We start from the raw sequence: 14,287 nt of genomic DNA, 5'->3' as shown, positions 1-14,287 counted from the left end.
AGGTGTGGCTGGGGCCAGGAACACTGGGAGCCCCCCCTCCCGGGAATCCACAGTCCGCAGGGGACGAACTCGGGGACCCCTGGGGCTCCAGGTGCTGTGCTGAGCCCTTGGCGTGCACTTGGCCTCCCCTCATCTCTGCCCCCACTGAGGAGGCACAAGGCGTCGCCTGGACCTGCGAAGACGGGGCTGGGATGGACCAGTCCTGACCCCATCCTGGCCTGTTCCCTCTAAAAACAAAGTGGTGAACTGAGGCAGCGGTTCTCAGAGCACCTGGCACCTCTTGTTATTGTTGTTTCTTTTCTTTTCAAATTTTTATAAAGAACAATCACACATACTATACAGGACTCCCATAGGTCCCCACACACCTCCTTACATTATTGTGACGCGTTTGATTCAAATGATGAAAACACGTCACAATCTTACTGCTCTCTAGAGTCCATCGCTTCTATTCAGTGTATTTTTCCCGCAAACATCCTATTACTAACAAAATGTCTTAGTATTATGTACGTCCCAGTTCATGAGAGAAATTCTCACGTTTGTAGTTTTTTTTTAAGATCAATTTTTCTCCCCTCCCCACGCCCTATCTGCTGTGTGTTCTGCATCCACTTGTATTATCAGGCGGCACTGGGAAACTGCATCTCTTTTGTTGCATCATCTTGCGTCAACTCTCCAAGTGTGCAGCACCACTCCTGGATGGGCTACACTTTCTTCATGTGGGGCGCGCTCCTTGTGTGTGGGGCTCCTCTACGCGGGGACACCCCTGCGTGGCAGGGCACTCCTTGCGCGCATCAGCACTGTGCATGGGCCAGCTCACCACACGGGCCAGGAGGCCCTGGGTTTGAAGCTTGGACCTCCCATGTGGTAGGCGGATGCTCTCAGTTGAGCCATGTCCGCTTCCCCACATTTGTACTCTTGACCACAGTCCATCCCTCACCACGGGGCTCACTGTGTTACACGGCCCCTGCTTTGTACGGTCCATCCAAACTGTACACTCCGTGGCTCTCGGCTTCAGCAGAGTTGTGCTATCAAACTTTATAATACAAGCCGTGGAGCTTCCCATTTTAATCTCTTTCAAATATACATTTCAGAGGTAGTAATTATATCCACAATGTTGTGCTCCCATCACCACCTTCTGTTACTAGAACTCCAGGCAGTTGATGTTTGACAAGGGTCCCGAGACCATGGTCTTTTCAAGAAATGGTGCTGGGACAATTGGTTATTTGCATGCAAAATAATGCAGATAGACCCCTACTTCACAGCATATACAAAAATTAATTCAAGATGGGTCATAGACATTAATGCAAGGCCTAAAACTAAGATTGTTAGAAGAAAACAGGAGTAAAGCATCAGCCATTACCAAAACTTTGCCATCACCCCCAAATTCTGTACCCCTTAAGCATTAACTCCCAATTCTGCCCCCCACCTGTCATTTACTTTGTTAATTTGCATATTCTAGCTGTTTCATACCTATCTTTTAGTGTGTGTCTGGCCTATTTCACTCAACATGTCTTCAAGTTTCTTCCATGTAAGAGTTATCACAACATCCTTTTTATGGCTGAATAGTACTCCATTGTATATACCACATTTTATTTTTTTGCTGTAATCATTTTACTACAATTACTTATAGCAGCCCCTTGTCTTTCCTGAAGTGAATGAGCAGGTAATATCACCTACCTATAAGCAACAAAACTCCACAAGGACTTTGTAATAAAATGTGTTTTACATATAAATGCTGGGCCTGGGGCGGGGTGGGGTCGACACCAGCTTGCCCAGATGCAGGCTCCCCAGGCTGTGTAGCCCCAAATGCAGCTGGCGCGCTTAAGACATTTCCAGACAGAACTGGGCCAAGTATCTTGGGTTTGCAGCACAGCTGCTACCCTAGAAGTGCAGTGTAGGTTCACGCCGACCGTACAGGCTCATCTAAGAGATCAGGACAGACCTCAGTCCTTCAGGCAGACCTGGGCCCATGTGAGGGCTTCCCCCCCCCCGCCTTCGGCCTGGGTTCCACCGAGAAACACCCTGCAAATGTCAATGCCTCCAGTCAGAGGGGCCCACGATCCCAGAACTAGATGTTCTCCTTTTATCACCCCGTTGTGCTGGCTTTCAAGTTTTTTGGTTTTTTTTTTTCTTTCAAGTTTTTAAGTGGCTCTTTTGTTTTGTTTTAAGAGGTACTGGGGACTGGTCCCAGGACCTTGCACTTGGGAAGCAGGTGCTCAACCACTGAGCTACATCCATCCCCTTTCAGTGACTTTTTTTTTTATTAAGATTTTATTTATTTCTTCCCACCTTATCGTTTGCATTTGCTGTGTCTGTTTGTTGTCTGCTTCTCATCTTTTTAGAGGCATCAAGAACCGAATCCGGGACCTCCCATGTGGTAGGCAGGAACTCAATCACTTGAGCCACATCCACTTCCCTCAGTGTCTTTTTTTTAATCTTCTTTTTTTCTTTTTTTTAAAGACACATAGATCACACAAAGTAACTTTTTAATGTTGAGTATTTTTGTGTTAAGACGCAGGGGATCTGACTCCTGCCGTCCTCCCAGTTTCCCCTTTTCTGCCCCCAGCCCATGATCCTCCCGGTACCGCCCTCCCTGGGTTAATGATTCCATTTTACAGGAGACCCAGCGAGGCGAAGAGCCAGAATCCAGATCACAGCGGCCCTGGTTGGAACTGGATTCCCGCGGTCTGGTGCCCAATCCCAGATACTCTACCGCCTCCTGCCCAGTTTCTCCAGGAAGCTTCTGCTGCCAGGTGTCTTAATTTTGTCTAGAGTCGACATAACTGCTTCCATTATCGGCCTTGTAAAAGAATGGTAACTCAAGGGGCTCTTTTTCAGTCTACGCCAGCCACGAGCTGTTATTGAGGCAACAAGTATTTAGGAGCACCTTCCTCATGTCAGGCCCTGCACTGGAGGAAGGGAGTACATAGATCTAATGAAGATTGATCGGATCACTGCGACAGCCAATGAGGCCGGCACTGCTTATTCCATTTCACAGACCAGGAAAAACGTCACTGCGTGGAAAGACCACGCCAGTGAAACGTAGCCTGATACAGGAGCATTAAAGTGCTTAATGACAAGGTAAAACCCCAGAAACTCTAAGCTTCCACCCACCACAACTAAACAAAGACAAAACGCTCCACCTCGTCTGTTCTTTGAGAATAGGTAGGGGTCGGGCAGATCGCGACTCCCAGGCATCCCGCAAAGTAGGCGGGTCACCTTAGGGGCAACCTTTACCCGCGCAAAAATTCGTCTCACATTCGCAGTGAGGATTCGGGCGTCACCCCGAATCGTTATTTTCCTTACTCATAAGTTTAAGGCATAAAGACAAAACAAACTTAGTTCCTTGGTAACAAATTCCATTCTCATTAGCCCTACGTTGAGTACAAAAGTGGATCGCTAAGCAGATAGACGCATTTCTTTGAAGTTCATCTTATTCATTAGTTGTTTTTTATGTCATTTTTCATTTGATTTGTTTGTCCGAAGCGAAAAAGAGAGAGTAATGCTCCGACTCGCCGTATGCAGATAAGCTGCCGGCATCGCGAAGGCTCACGGGGAGTAGTCCCCTCCCCTTCCTATGCTTTCTGGAATGAGCTGTCGCGAGAGTTCGTCAGCCGGAAGTAGTTAGTCTCTCCGGAGCTACCGAAAGGGGCGGGCTCGAGGGCGGAGGGAGTGTGAGGTGCTCCTCGGCTCGCTCGGCGGTGCAAGATGGCGGACATATCCCTGGACGAGCTCATCCGGAAGCGCGGGACGGCGGCGAAGGGGTGGTGAGTGGTCTTTTCGCCCTTCGGCGTTCAGGGTCCACGGTGTAGCGGGGCTCGGGGCGGAGGAGGGAGCGGCCCGGGTGCGACGCGGCCGGCCGTCTGCGCCCGCCCCCTGCCGCAGCCGCGCTCCTCATTGGCTCGTTCGCGCCGCCGCCTCGGGCCCGCCCGCCCACTGGCTGGAGTCGCCGTCGCTCCCCTAGGTCCGGGGAGGCTGGCGGGGCCGCGGCCGGGGTGGGGGGGGGCAGGGTGTCGGGTTCTGGGGAGCGACCCGAGCCGCCGGGAGGGGCGAGGCCGGCCCCTGGCGCCCCGGGCCTGCGTTCCCGGGGTCTGGAGGGTCTCCCCGGCGCAGGGCAGTCCCCCGAGAAGACCGCCCTGTGAGCCGCGCTCCTCCATCGTCTCCGCTGCCCTGGGTGGGCCGTAGGAGTTGAGGCCACTCAACTTTAGCGCGGAGCGACTGGCACAGACTCTGTCGCGACTCAGAGCCGGGACTTTAAATTCCAAATCCTGCTGCCGTTTCACCTCTCCCTCTGTGAAGACTCAGCGCCCTCTGGACGGCGTTCTAAGTTGCCTCAGCGCGTTGGGAGGCGCTGCCCCGTTTGCTTTCGCAGATGTTCTCCCCCTTGTACAAACGGGGAACTGGAGCCTGGGAGAGGGCGCCGCGGAGAGCCGGCGGCTGGGCTGGGTGTGCGCTAAGGACTGGCGGAGCCGGCCTCAGGCCTGGGCCGAAAAACTAGTGGGACGGGCCGGAGGCTGATTGTTGATGGGTGTAGCTCCGCACTCGCGGGGCCAGCCGTTCTTGGAACCCTGTGAGGAGCCGCGGAGATGATTGCAATTATGTACCCTCAAACTTCTAGACGCCTGGCAACTTATTAGTCATTTCCACCCTTTTTTGAGCTGAATGCACCTATATGAAGAAGTGAGAACTCTGCCAATAGTTTCCAAGTCCAGATGTCGTTGTAAACATCCACGCTGTAAAGCTGTTCGATATTGTTTCCTTGGGCAGGTGTTTTTATCTCCAGCGGGCCTGTGGCTAGAAAATAGATTCTTTTTCTAGGTATCTGAAATGTATCCCCCCTCTCCACCCCCTACGCACATATTCCACTGCATCTGTCGCCTGCCACATACAGGCATGCGATTAGTATTAGTTTCCTCACCCGCTATCCGTGAGTAATTCTTTCCCAGAGCTGCCACTGGTCACCGAGATGGAGTTGGTGCTGGATCTTCTGGCCAATTCTAAATCTCCCCATGTCTTGGGGGCTGGTTCAGCACTTGTTGGACGAACAAGCTTCCCAAGACGTGTTCCCTCTGCTCCTACTCCCCTCATTTCCCTGCTGTAGGTCTGTACTTTTTTGCTGTTAGTGTGTACAGTCTTGTGTTGGACAGGAATTGGAGCTGCAGGAAAGGGGGGATGTTTGAGTCCACAGGAAGAAGAGGGATTGTGTTGCCAGGCAGACATGGTCCCAGGCAGACACAACTGTTTGCGTCTGGCCAGGCAACCTCCGGGCTAGGCAATTTTCTTATTTGTAATGATGGTTCTTGGCAAGTCATTGAGAAGATTAAATGTGAGGATGTGTATTTTAAAGTTTGTACTGTGTAATATCTACCATGTAAGTGTTCAGCAAACGATGGCAATTATCAGAAGTCATGGACCTTTCCCTAAAGGTATAAAAAGCACACGCCTCCCAGTTATTTGTGCAACAAAGGGGGCAGAAGAGCGTGAGAGAACAGCTTTTTTCACTTTCCATGTAGTCTAGTCTTACGTAAGTTCCTTTACCATTCTGTGCCTTTTTCTTATCTATAACGTGTGTGAGTAATAGATACTCATTAGAGTATTGTCCGGATTAAGTGGATTATTTATTTAAAATACTTAGAAAAGTACTTGAGAGATACTCGTGCTCATTAGATGTTAGTTTTCATCGTTGTCCTCATCATTGATGGTTTTTAAGTAAGAAGTAACATGATCTAATTTTCTTTGTGAGACTTGTATTGTTATTTTCTTAAGATTGGATGGGGGTAAATGAGGAGCACAAGCAGAGTCTAGTGTAGAATAAAACTAGACTATATACTGTGTTTGGGTTTAAATTTGATGGAACCTCCATTTTTATTTCATTTGCACAGCCATCAAAGAGAGAAACTACATCTGGGGATCCCTGACAGAAACTGTAAAAGGTCCAAGATTTTACTGTACTTGCAAGCTAACAAGCTAGCTTGTCACAGTTTCTTGGATGTTGGTAGAAGACGCAGGATTCCTGGGTCAGAGACAAGGAACAGTTTATTACTTATGATAACTGTCACGAGAGTATCAGTATTTTTACATCAATTCCAGAACTCAGTTCCCACCGGGCAATGCCAAAAGGGCCATATGACACCTGCATCATCTGTGGGATGTATTAGAGGAACCCTGAGTTTAGGGAACCCAGATCTTTGTAATGGTAGCAGGCATGCCAGCCCTTTTGTTCTGGGGGAGCCAGCAGAAAGAACTCAATGCTTTAATAAGTTAGGAAGAACCTCTGAACATCTCAGCAAGCTTCCTTCCTCTTCTTCCTGGAATAACAAAAGGGAGAGCCTGGAGAAATGTCTATGACCTCTTTCTGCACCTTGTGCCTTGTGACTTTGAGGTATTTAAAGGTGCCTATTTCCCATAGCAGCCATTCTGTTTTGTGTTCATCACATTTGTGTGGGGGAAAAAATCATTGTCGTCATTATTATTATTACCTGGACCATCCAAAGATCCCTTGATTAATAAGAGATTAGAGAAAGGGATGAGTGATACTGCATCCAGGCCACGGTGGGACCTTCCCCAAGCACAGCACATCTCTCTTGTGACTTCTGTTGCTCTTGACCCCTGGCCGGGTCTCCCTTGGACGGCATTGGGTGCTGGCCAGCTGCCACGTGGACCTGTACCCGTCTGGATCCTTCCTTTGGATGAGAGCATTGCTGGTTAAGTTAGTCAAGGCATCCCCTCATAAGTGTTGATTTGATTGCTTTAACGTTCACAGGATAGTGGGCTGCCCCGTCTCCACTGTCTCCACGTAGTTAGATAAAAGTGGCAGCCTTAGTGGGAAGGTCGTGTGTCACAGGCCGGGAATGCACTGGAGATGAGCAGCTTTGGGCCGGAAGCACCATCTGGGAAGTGCCTGCAGCTGGGGGTGGGGTGGGGTAGTGGGTGGGTGGGTGTGGTGTACTTTTCAATTCAGGCCGGGCCTCTCTGGTCCTGGTACTCACTGCTTTTTTCCTTGTTGAAATAAGATAAAAGAAATGGAAGGAAATGAGTTGAGTTACATAACTTGGAGGGGAAGCATTAATTCAGTTTTAAAATGAAACATCTGCACAAGACTCTAGTGGATAAGGTGATAGAGTTGTATTTGTGTCCCTAGCACCAAAAGTGCCTGATTTATAATAGACCCTCAGTGATAGTTTGAACTAAACTATTTTCTCTCTATAAAAATAATCCTAACACACACATACTCACTCTAACTGCACCCAGGTACATTCCAAGAACCCCCCAAATCCACTTTAGAATAATCCAGAGCTTCTCTCCGTGGGCCCAAATCCTTCGGTCTGGATGTTGTACAGAGCCGGCTGCTGCCCCGGCCTCCACAGACAGAGCCAAGAGGGGGAGGCATTCCTTGCCCCTGACAGACCTTCTTTGGGCATCCCGTGTGCTCCAGGCTCCAGGCAGGGGCCTGGTGGGGAGAGCTCAGGGTCCCGCGGGTGTTTGCCCCTCATCCACCTGCAGCACTGAGGGTCAGAGGCAGGCAGCATGCTTCCCAGGCCCCCTAAGCAGTCAAGAGCCTTGCTCAGAACCTCCTCCCCGCCCCCTCCAAATAGTTACAGAAGCCCGAAGTGCAGAATGTGCAGAATGTGCGTGCGGAACATCAGACGGTCCCTGCTGAGGGAGGTGCACTGCCGGCAGAGGCTGGGGTCAGCAGGGAGGCAGCCTGGAGGGGCTGGGCTTTGTCTGGGAGCTTCGCATAGTTGGGGGGGGGGGGGGAGGGCAGCATAGTAGACTCTCTGTTTTAGAGCCCTATCCCCAGCATGAGTGTTTATTTGAAAAATTCCTGGTGACTAATGCCTGCCTTATAAGCAGTACCGCTGCCTGCTGCGATGAATAGCTATCTTTCCATGCAGGGAGAGGTATGGTGATTATCACAAGCCTTCACACCGAAACCCCCTAAAGCCTTCACAAAAGGAGTGTACAGAACTGGCGTTACCAGGGAACTGGATGCGTGGAACTAGGGAGTCACTTACCTCGCTGCGCCTACACTCACCACTGCCCTCACCGCCCTCCCCTAAACAGACCTTTTATCTCACTCAGAAAAGCGCTGGTACAGGGCATCCCGGTCCCCAAGCGAGTGCTCTGGTGGCCATCCTTGGAGTATGCACTTATCCCTGGTCTCTAGAAAGCCACTCTTTGTTTTTGAGTGCGACTGGAATCCTAAAATTTTCCTCAGCCTGAGGTTTGAGGGAGGGCTCACACTTGTCTTAGCTCTTCTAGTCTGGCCCGTGCTTGATTTATTGGTGCTTTAAGTAGAGGTGGTCAAGTTCGCATCTAACTTTCACCTTGAGTAGCTCTGTAATCTTGTGGCAATCTTGAACCTCGGTCTCCTCATTTACAAAATGGGGGTTATAACCTAACTCACAAGGTGGTTATGAGGGTCAAGGGGTGTGTGTCAAAGCCTATTGAATGAGTCTTTCAGAATCCCCAATGGCTATTGCCCCCTTTGTGGCCAGGGCAGACATTGCTTGTCAAGCACAGCACTCAACCTGGAGACTCTGGACATGTCTTCAGAATTCTCAGCTCCACGTTTCAGACAGCCATTACTGGTGATCGCAGCGCGGATGTGAAACTGTTGAATAAGAATATGCATAAGGTTGCAGAGGCCTGATGTCCCCTCTTTACCTGAAGGTTGACGAGAATAGAGTTGGAGTGAATTAGAAAACTTTTTGAGTCCACCTCATTCTGTATCCCTTGTTCAGGGATGTGGCACTTATTTTTAAGAACCCTATTTTTTTTTTAGTTATTCTACATAATTACAGTGAATTGGTTATCCTCTGTGCCCCCCCTTTTTCTGGGGTATGTTTTATGCTTGAATGATTAGTAAAGTTGGGTAACTGGACTTCCTGAAAGTACAGTTGGGGCTGTGGGGTCTGGGGCCCGATCCTTGTGGCATTGTAGAAGCATGGAGTGGCACGTGATGACATCGTTCCACCCCTCAGGCAGGAATACGAGGAACTGCTGTATTGAGGGGTGCCCTGGTGATGGGAGGAGGTGGACATTGGAAAAAACAGAAGAAGATGGGAAATCTGTGGATCAGGTTTGAATTGGGATGTGTGCAACTCCCTCTGTGAGTAAAACCTTTCAATTGGTTGTAGTTTACGCTCCTGTGGGAGGTCCTTGGAGCTAGCGAGAACCCGTGGCTCCTGCTCTGGGGTCAGTGCCCGCCGTGTGGGTGGTTGGAAGCTGGACCCTTGTGAGCATCTGGCTAGAGGGGAGTGCTGGCTGGGGGCGATATCTTGGTAGAGGCAGTCTCCTCTTGGAGCAACCTGTCCCAGGCAGCCGCTGCTTCTCCCTGCTTCTCCCTGTCCTTAATCTTTCCAGGGGCCTCCCAAAGAGGGACGGTAGCCACAGGAGCAGGGCTTGCCCAGGCACAGCGCCTGCCCCAGGGTGGTGGTTGGAGGCTTATGGTGGCGGGTGGGGGTAGGGGTGGGGGGAGAAGCCAGCAGACCTGAGGAAGGTCCTCCAGGGTTGTGCTTGAAAGGGTCTTCTCTTTACTCACAGACCAACAGGGGAGCCCTGGAAAGAGGGAACAGGGCCTGTTTGATGGAGTTGGTTTCTGACTTTGAGCTGCTGTTGATGTTGTTTGGGTGACTTTATTTCCCTTTTCTACCAAGTCTTTATCTCATCAGTCTGTTAGTTCCTTACGTCTCAGACCCACGCTGGCCTTCTTGGTGCCCTTTGGAGGCATCTCCCTGCATAGAGGCACAAGGCTGCCAGAGGCTGGCTGCGTGCCCTCTGTGATCACTTAACTTCTCCAAGCTTGTGTCTCCCACTACAAAATGCTTGTAAGAACATCCACCTCACAGGACACTGAGAGGGCTGATGGAGAGAATGTAGGTGGATGAGCTTTGGAAACTGTAATATTGCTGTTTGCATGTGTGGGGTTGTGATATTTTGGGGACTTGTTTATTTTATATGACTGGCATGGGTTGGAGGTTGCTGTCCAGACTAGTATCTCAAAACTTGATCTAGGGAGCAAAACAGCCTTAACTAGTGATGGAAATCACGAGGCCCTCGTTCCAAATTTAGTTTACCAAGTTCAGAAGCCTTTACTTTTATGAAGACTTTATTGTTTACTCAGGCAGGAAACAGCTTTCTGGTTTCTCCAGGACCTCCTCTTTTCCAATTTCTACCACAGCTGTCTACTTCCACAGGCACCTGTTGATTCCAGATCCACTTAATATTGCAATTTTTATTTGCAGGCTCAATGCCAGACCAGTAGGAGGTGTGCGATCTCGGGTTGGGATCCAGCCGAGCCTTCTTAGCCAGCCAGCCCGTACAGCCACCTTCCAGCAGAGGTTTGATGCCCGTCAGAAGATTGGCCTCTCAGATGCCCGACTCAGGCTGGGAGTCAAGGATGCCCGGGAGAAGCTTTTGCAGAAAGATGCCCGGTTCCGGATCAAAGGGAAAGTGCAGGATGCCAGAGAGATGCTGAACTCCCGCAAACAGCAGAGCACAGTACCCCAGAAGCCCCGGCAGGTGGCAGATGCCCGGGAAAAGATCAGCTTGAAGCGGAGCTCTCCTGCTGCTTTCGTGAGCCCGCCCGTCGGGACGGTGACCCCTGCTCTGAAGCTCACCAAAACCATCCAGGTAGGTGGTGGCTCTCATCATAAGTCCCCAGAGAGCCAGTGACAGAGGTGTATTTAGGCAGGGAACAGGGACCAGGAGTGCTGGGGAAGAAGGAAAGGTCCCCCAAGTGTTGGTACAGCATTTTTGCTGCTTACAAAGGCCTTCCGTATGAGGAAGGCAAGTTGTTAATCTCAGTTTTATCTCAGTAAAAATTAAGAAATGAAGGGACTTTCTCAAGTGAGGCGATGGAAGAGGGAGAAGGGGAAAGGATCAGAGGTCTGTGAGCAGGTGCTGTCGGAAGGCACTCTGCATGTAGTATCTTCTTTTAAAAAAAAAAATATTTATTTATTTATTTCTCTCCCCATCCCCCCCCCCTTGTCTGTTCTCTGTGTCTATTTGCTGCGGTGTTTTTGTCCGCTTCTGTTGTCAGAAGACAGGAATCTGTGTTTCTTTTTGTTGTGTCAGCTCTCCGTGTGTGCGGTGCCATTCCTGGGCAGGCTGCACTTTCGCACTGGGCAGCTCTCCTTATGGGGTGCACTCCTTGGCGCGTGGGGCTCCCCTACATGGGGGACACCCCTGTGTGGCAGGGCACTCCTTGCACGCATCAGCACTGTGCATGGGCCAGCTCCAAACAGGTCAAGGAGGCCCAGGGTTTGAACCGTGGACCTCCCATGTGGTAGGTGGATGCCCTAACCACTGGGCCAAGTCCACCGCCCTGTAGTATCTTCTTTATCTTCACTGCAACCCAAGAATTACCACCCCAGTTTTACAAAAAAAAGCATCGGAGTTTCAGAGATGTTAAATATTGTACACAAAGTTATACAGCTTGTTAGTGAGATGGCCAGGGTGGGCGCCCAGTAGATCTGCTCGCTCCTAATGGGGTGCCCTGGCCACCCTACCCAGCTGCCACCCCAGAGGGAGAGAAAAGAACATTCTTTAGTCTTTCCAGCAGCCCTGCTTACGCTAACAGCAGGCTCACTGAGCCTCCATGTACAGGATTGCTCAGTCTCTGGGATGATGGTTCTTCCTCTCACTTTTCTGTGTGTGTGGGGGTGAAGCACTCTGTAATGCCTTTTACCAGAGCCCAAAACTGGGTGCTCACCATATTTCACGTTACCTGCACTGCTCATGGAGAACGCAGGTGGACTCTGTGGGATGAGTTGTGACCCGTGGGTGTTTCTAGGTTCCTCAGCAGAAGGCCATGGTACCACTTCATGCGCATCCTGCTGGAATGAGGATCAACGTTGTCAACAACCACCAGGCCAAGCAGGTAGGGTGTGTGTGTGTGTAAACGTTTATTTACGAGCACACACGGGTTTTGCTGGGGCCTTTGGTGAGGATTGATTGAGGCCTGGCCCAAGACTCCCAGTGGGAAGTGTTGGAGGGGGATTTACATTTGAATTTTTGCAATTTATGAGTTTTAAGAAAAAACTTTTTAATAGGAGGAGGGGGATGATAAGGGACATAGAGGCAAATTGCAATTCTTTATTAATTTTTTGTTATAAAAGTAGTGTATGTGCTTAATACAGAAAATTTGCAAACTAGAGAAAGGTTAAGAGAAAGAAAAAAGTCACTCATGTTCCTATTCTTCAAAGCCAGCCACTGCTGAAATTTTGCTATGGTTTCTTCCTGAGTTTTTGTTTTATTCTTGTTTTTTGTTTTTGTCATTTATTTATTGCATATTTGTAGTTGTGTTTTTTTTTTTTAAGATTTATTTTTTTATTTATTTCTCTCCCCTCCCCCCTGGTTATCTGTTCTGTGTCTATTTGCTGTGTCTTCTTTGTCCACTTCTGTTGTTGTCAGCAGCACGGAATCTATGTCTCTTTCATTGAGTCATCTTGTTGTGTCAGCTCTCTGTGTGGGCGGCGCCATTCTTAGGCAGGCTGCATTTTCTTTCGTGCTGGACAGCTCTCCTTACGGGGCATACTCCTTGCACGTGGGGCTCCCCTACACAGGGGACACCCCTGCGTGGCATGGCACTCCTTGTACGTATCAGCACTGCACATGGGCCAGCTCCACACAGGTCAAGGAGGCCTGGGGTTTGAACTGCGGACCTCCCATGTGGTAGTTGGACGCCCTAACCGCTGGGCCAAGTCCACTTCCCTGTAGTTGTGTTCTTAACCCAATTTTGTGGTATTCCTTTTTTCACTTTATAGCTCAAGCATTTTTCTGTAGTGTTTCACACTCACTGTAAATAACATTTTAAAGATTTATTTATTTTGCTTTATTTATTCCCCCCTTGTTGTTTGCACTCATGGTCAGCTCTCTGCTGTGGCACTGGCCAGCGTGCCTTCAACAGGAGGCCTTGGAAATTGAACCCGGGGCCTCGCATATGGTAGATGGTGGCCCATTCTCTTGAGCCATGTCCGTTTCCCTTAACATTTTTTTTTAATTTATTTCTCTCCCCTGCCCCCTCCCCAGTTGTTTGCTCTTTGTGTCCATCATTTGCCTTAACATTTTAAATAACTATGTAATCCATTAAGTTGATATTGTAGTCTGTTTAAGCCACTTTCCTAGTTTTTCATGATTAGAAATCCTGCTGCTATGAGTATCTCTGTGGATAAAGCTCTTTCCAGGCTGTGAATTCATTTCTCTAGCTTAGGTTCCCTGGGATGGCCTTTCCCAGCCAAAGGATGTAAACAAGCATTTGGGGACACCTGCTGGGCTTTGCCCCTTGTAAAAGGCACTCTTGTACCCCTGGTAGTTGCAGGACTTTCATCAGGCCTTGGTAGACAGGGGTCAGCCTGTCAGGACTGGAGCCTGTCAGGACAGCCACTGAGGCCTGCCTCCCAGGCACCTCTCTCCTCCCACACCCCCACCCTGGTCCCACCTGACCCCTTGCGCTCTGTGGTGGTCATAGCCCTGCTGCGCCTGCCTGTCAGGGGCCTGCTTGGAGCACAGGCCTGGGTCTGGGTTGCAGTGAGTGCTCTGGGCGCTCCTGAATAGAGATGCATCTTAGCTTATATTCCTTTATTCTCAGAATTTATATGATCTGGATGAAGACGATGACATTATAGCTCCTGTTCCTAGTAAACAGATGAAATTTGCGGCCTCAGGCAGCTTCCTCCACCACGTGGTATGTTATTTCATGTTTTTCTTAAGCTCACTGCGTGGGTCTGAGCAGGTAGAGGGAGAGTTTATGGAGTAAGGGCTTTCACTTCAGAAGTGTCTTGGTTTGGGTCACAAGAATTTGAGGGCTGGTTATTATGGTTAATAAAAGCTGTGGCTGGGCACAGGGGCTTGCTCCAGGTCCTGCAATTGGTAAAGTGCAGAGCTGTCGCTCCCAGTTGCCGTGCTCGAGACATGTCAAGGGCACTGTGCGTAACCCCACACAGGGGTATCCCATTTTCTTTCCTTATGGTAGGCTATGTCCCTTGGTCCTCCATGGTCAGCAGCTTTGGTCCCATTTTTGAATTCTGATTTCCTTGGTTAGTAGGTTAGCAAGAATGAACCAGATCTCACCTGTGGGCTCCACCAGTTGCAGCTACATGCAGGGATATCCTGGTAGGCCAGGGTGCTGGCCAGATACCATGCCAAAAAAGAGGGAAAGAAAGAAAGCAACAAATACCTGGTTGTATCAGGGAGCTCTGCACTGCTCAGCTCAGTGGAGGTTGCCAGAGTAGAGAGATAGGAAGGCCGGGGCTATCCAGCCAGGTCCCTGTGCTAACACATCCTT

At 49.8% G+C, this 14,287-nt stretch overlaps 1 protein-coding gene and 1 non-coding gene across 12 annotated transcripts in view; one reads left to right on the top strand and one right to left on the bottom strand.

The window, feature by feature from the left end:
• Positions 1-3,170: 3,170 nt before the first annotated feature.
• On the bottom strand, positions 3,171-3,320 carry LOC111760832 (U12 minor spliceosomal RNA). The gene has a single exon (XR_002794416.1). It is a non-coding gene; the product is annotated as a U12 minor spliceosomal RNA (small nuclear RNA).
• A 278-nt stretch (positions 3,321-3,598) lies between these two features.
• Positions 3,599-14,287, top strand: part of POLDIP3 (DNA polymerase delta interacting protein 3) — a 29,549-nt gene continuing 18,860 nt past the window's right edge. For 2 of the 11 annotated variants that reach the window (XM_071219089.1, XM_071219088.1), the window contains exons 1-4: positions 3,605-3,764; positions 10,245-10,632; positions 11,795-11,881; positions 13,592-13,687. In XM_071219089.1, coding sequence (XP_071075190.1) covers positions 3,706-3,764; positions 10,245-10,632; positions 11,795-11,881; positions 13,592-13,687 — 630 coding nt within the window. In that variant the 5' untranslated portion in view covers positions 3,605-3,705. Of the gene's footprint in view, positions 3,765-3,994; positions 4,816-10,244; positions 10,633-11,794; positions 11,882-13,591; positions 13,688-14,287 lie in introns of those variants that run through there. The other 9 variants (XM_071219091.1, XM_071219090.1, XM_004479568.5 and 6 more) reach the window with 8 other exon arrangements.

Source organism: Dasypus novemcinctus, chromosome 12 (genome assembly GCF_030445035.2).
Source record: "Dasypus novemcinctus isolate mDasNov1 chromosome 12, mDasNov1.1.hap2, whole genome shotgun sequence".
Lineage (NCBI taxonomy): Eukaryota > Metazoa > Chordata > Mammalia > Cingulata > Dasypodidae > Dasypus > Dasypus novemcinctus.
The sequence above is the reverse complement of the archived record's forward strand: the minus strand, read 5'-3'. Positions and strand labels throughout refer to the sequence as shown.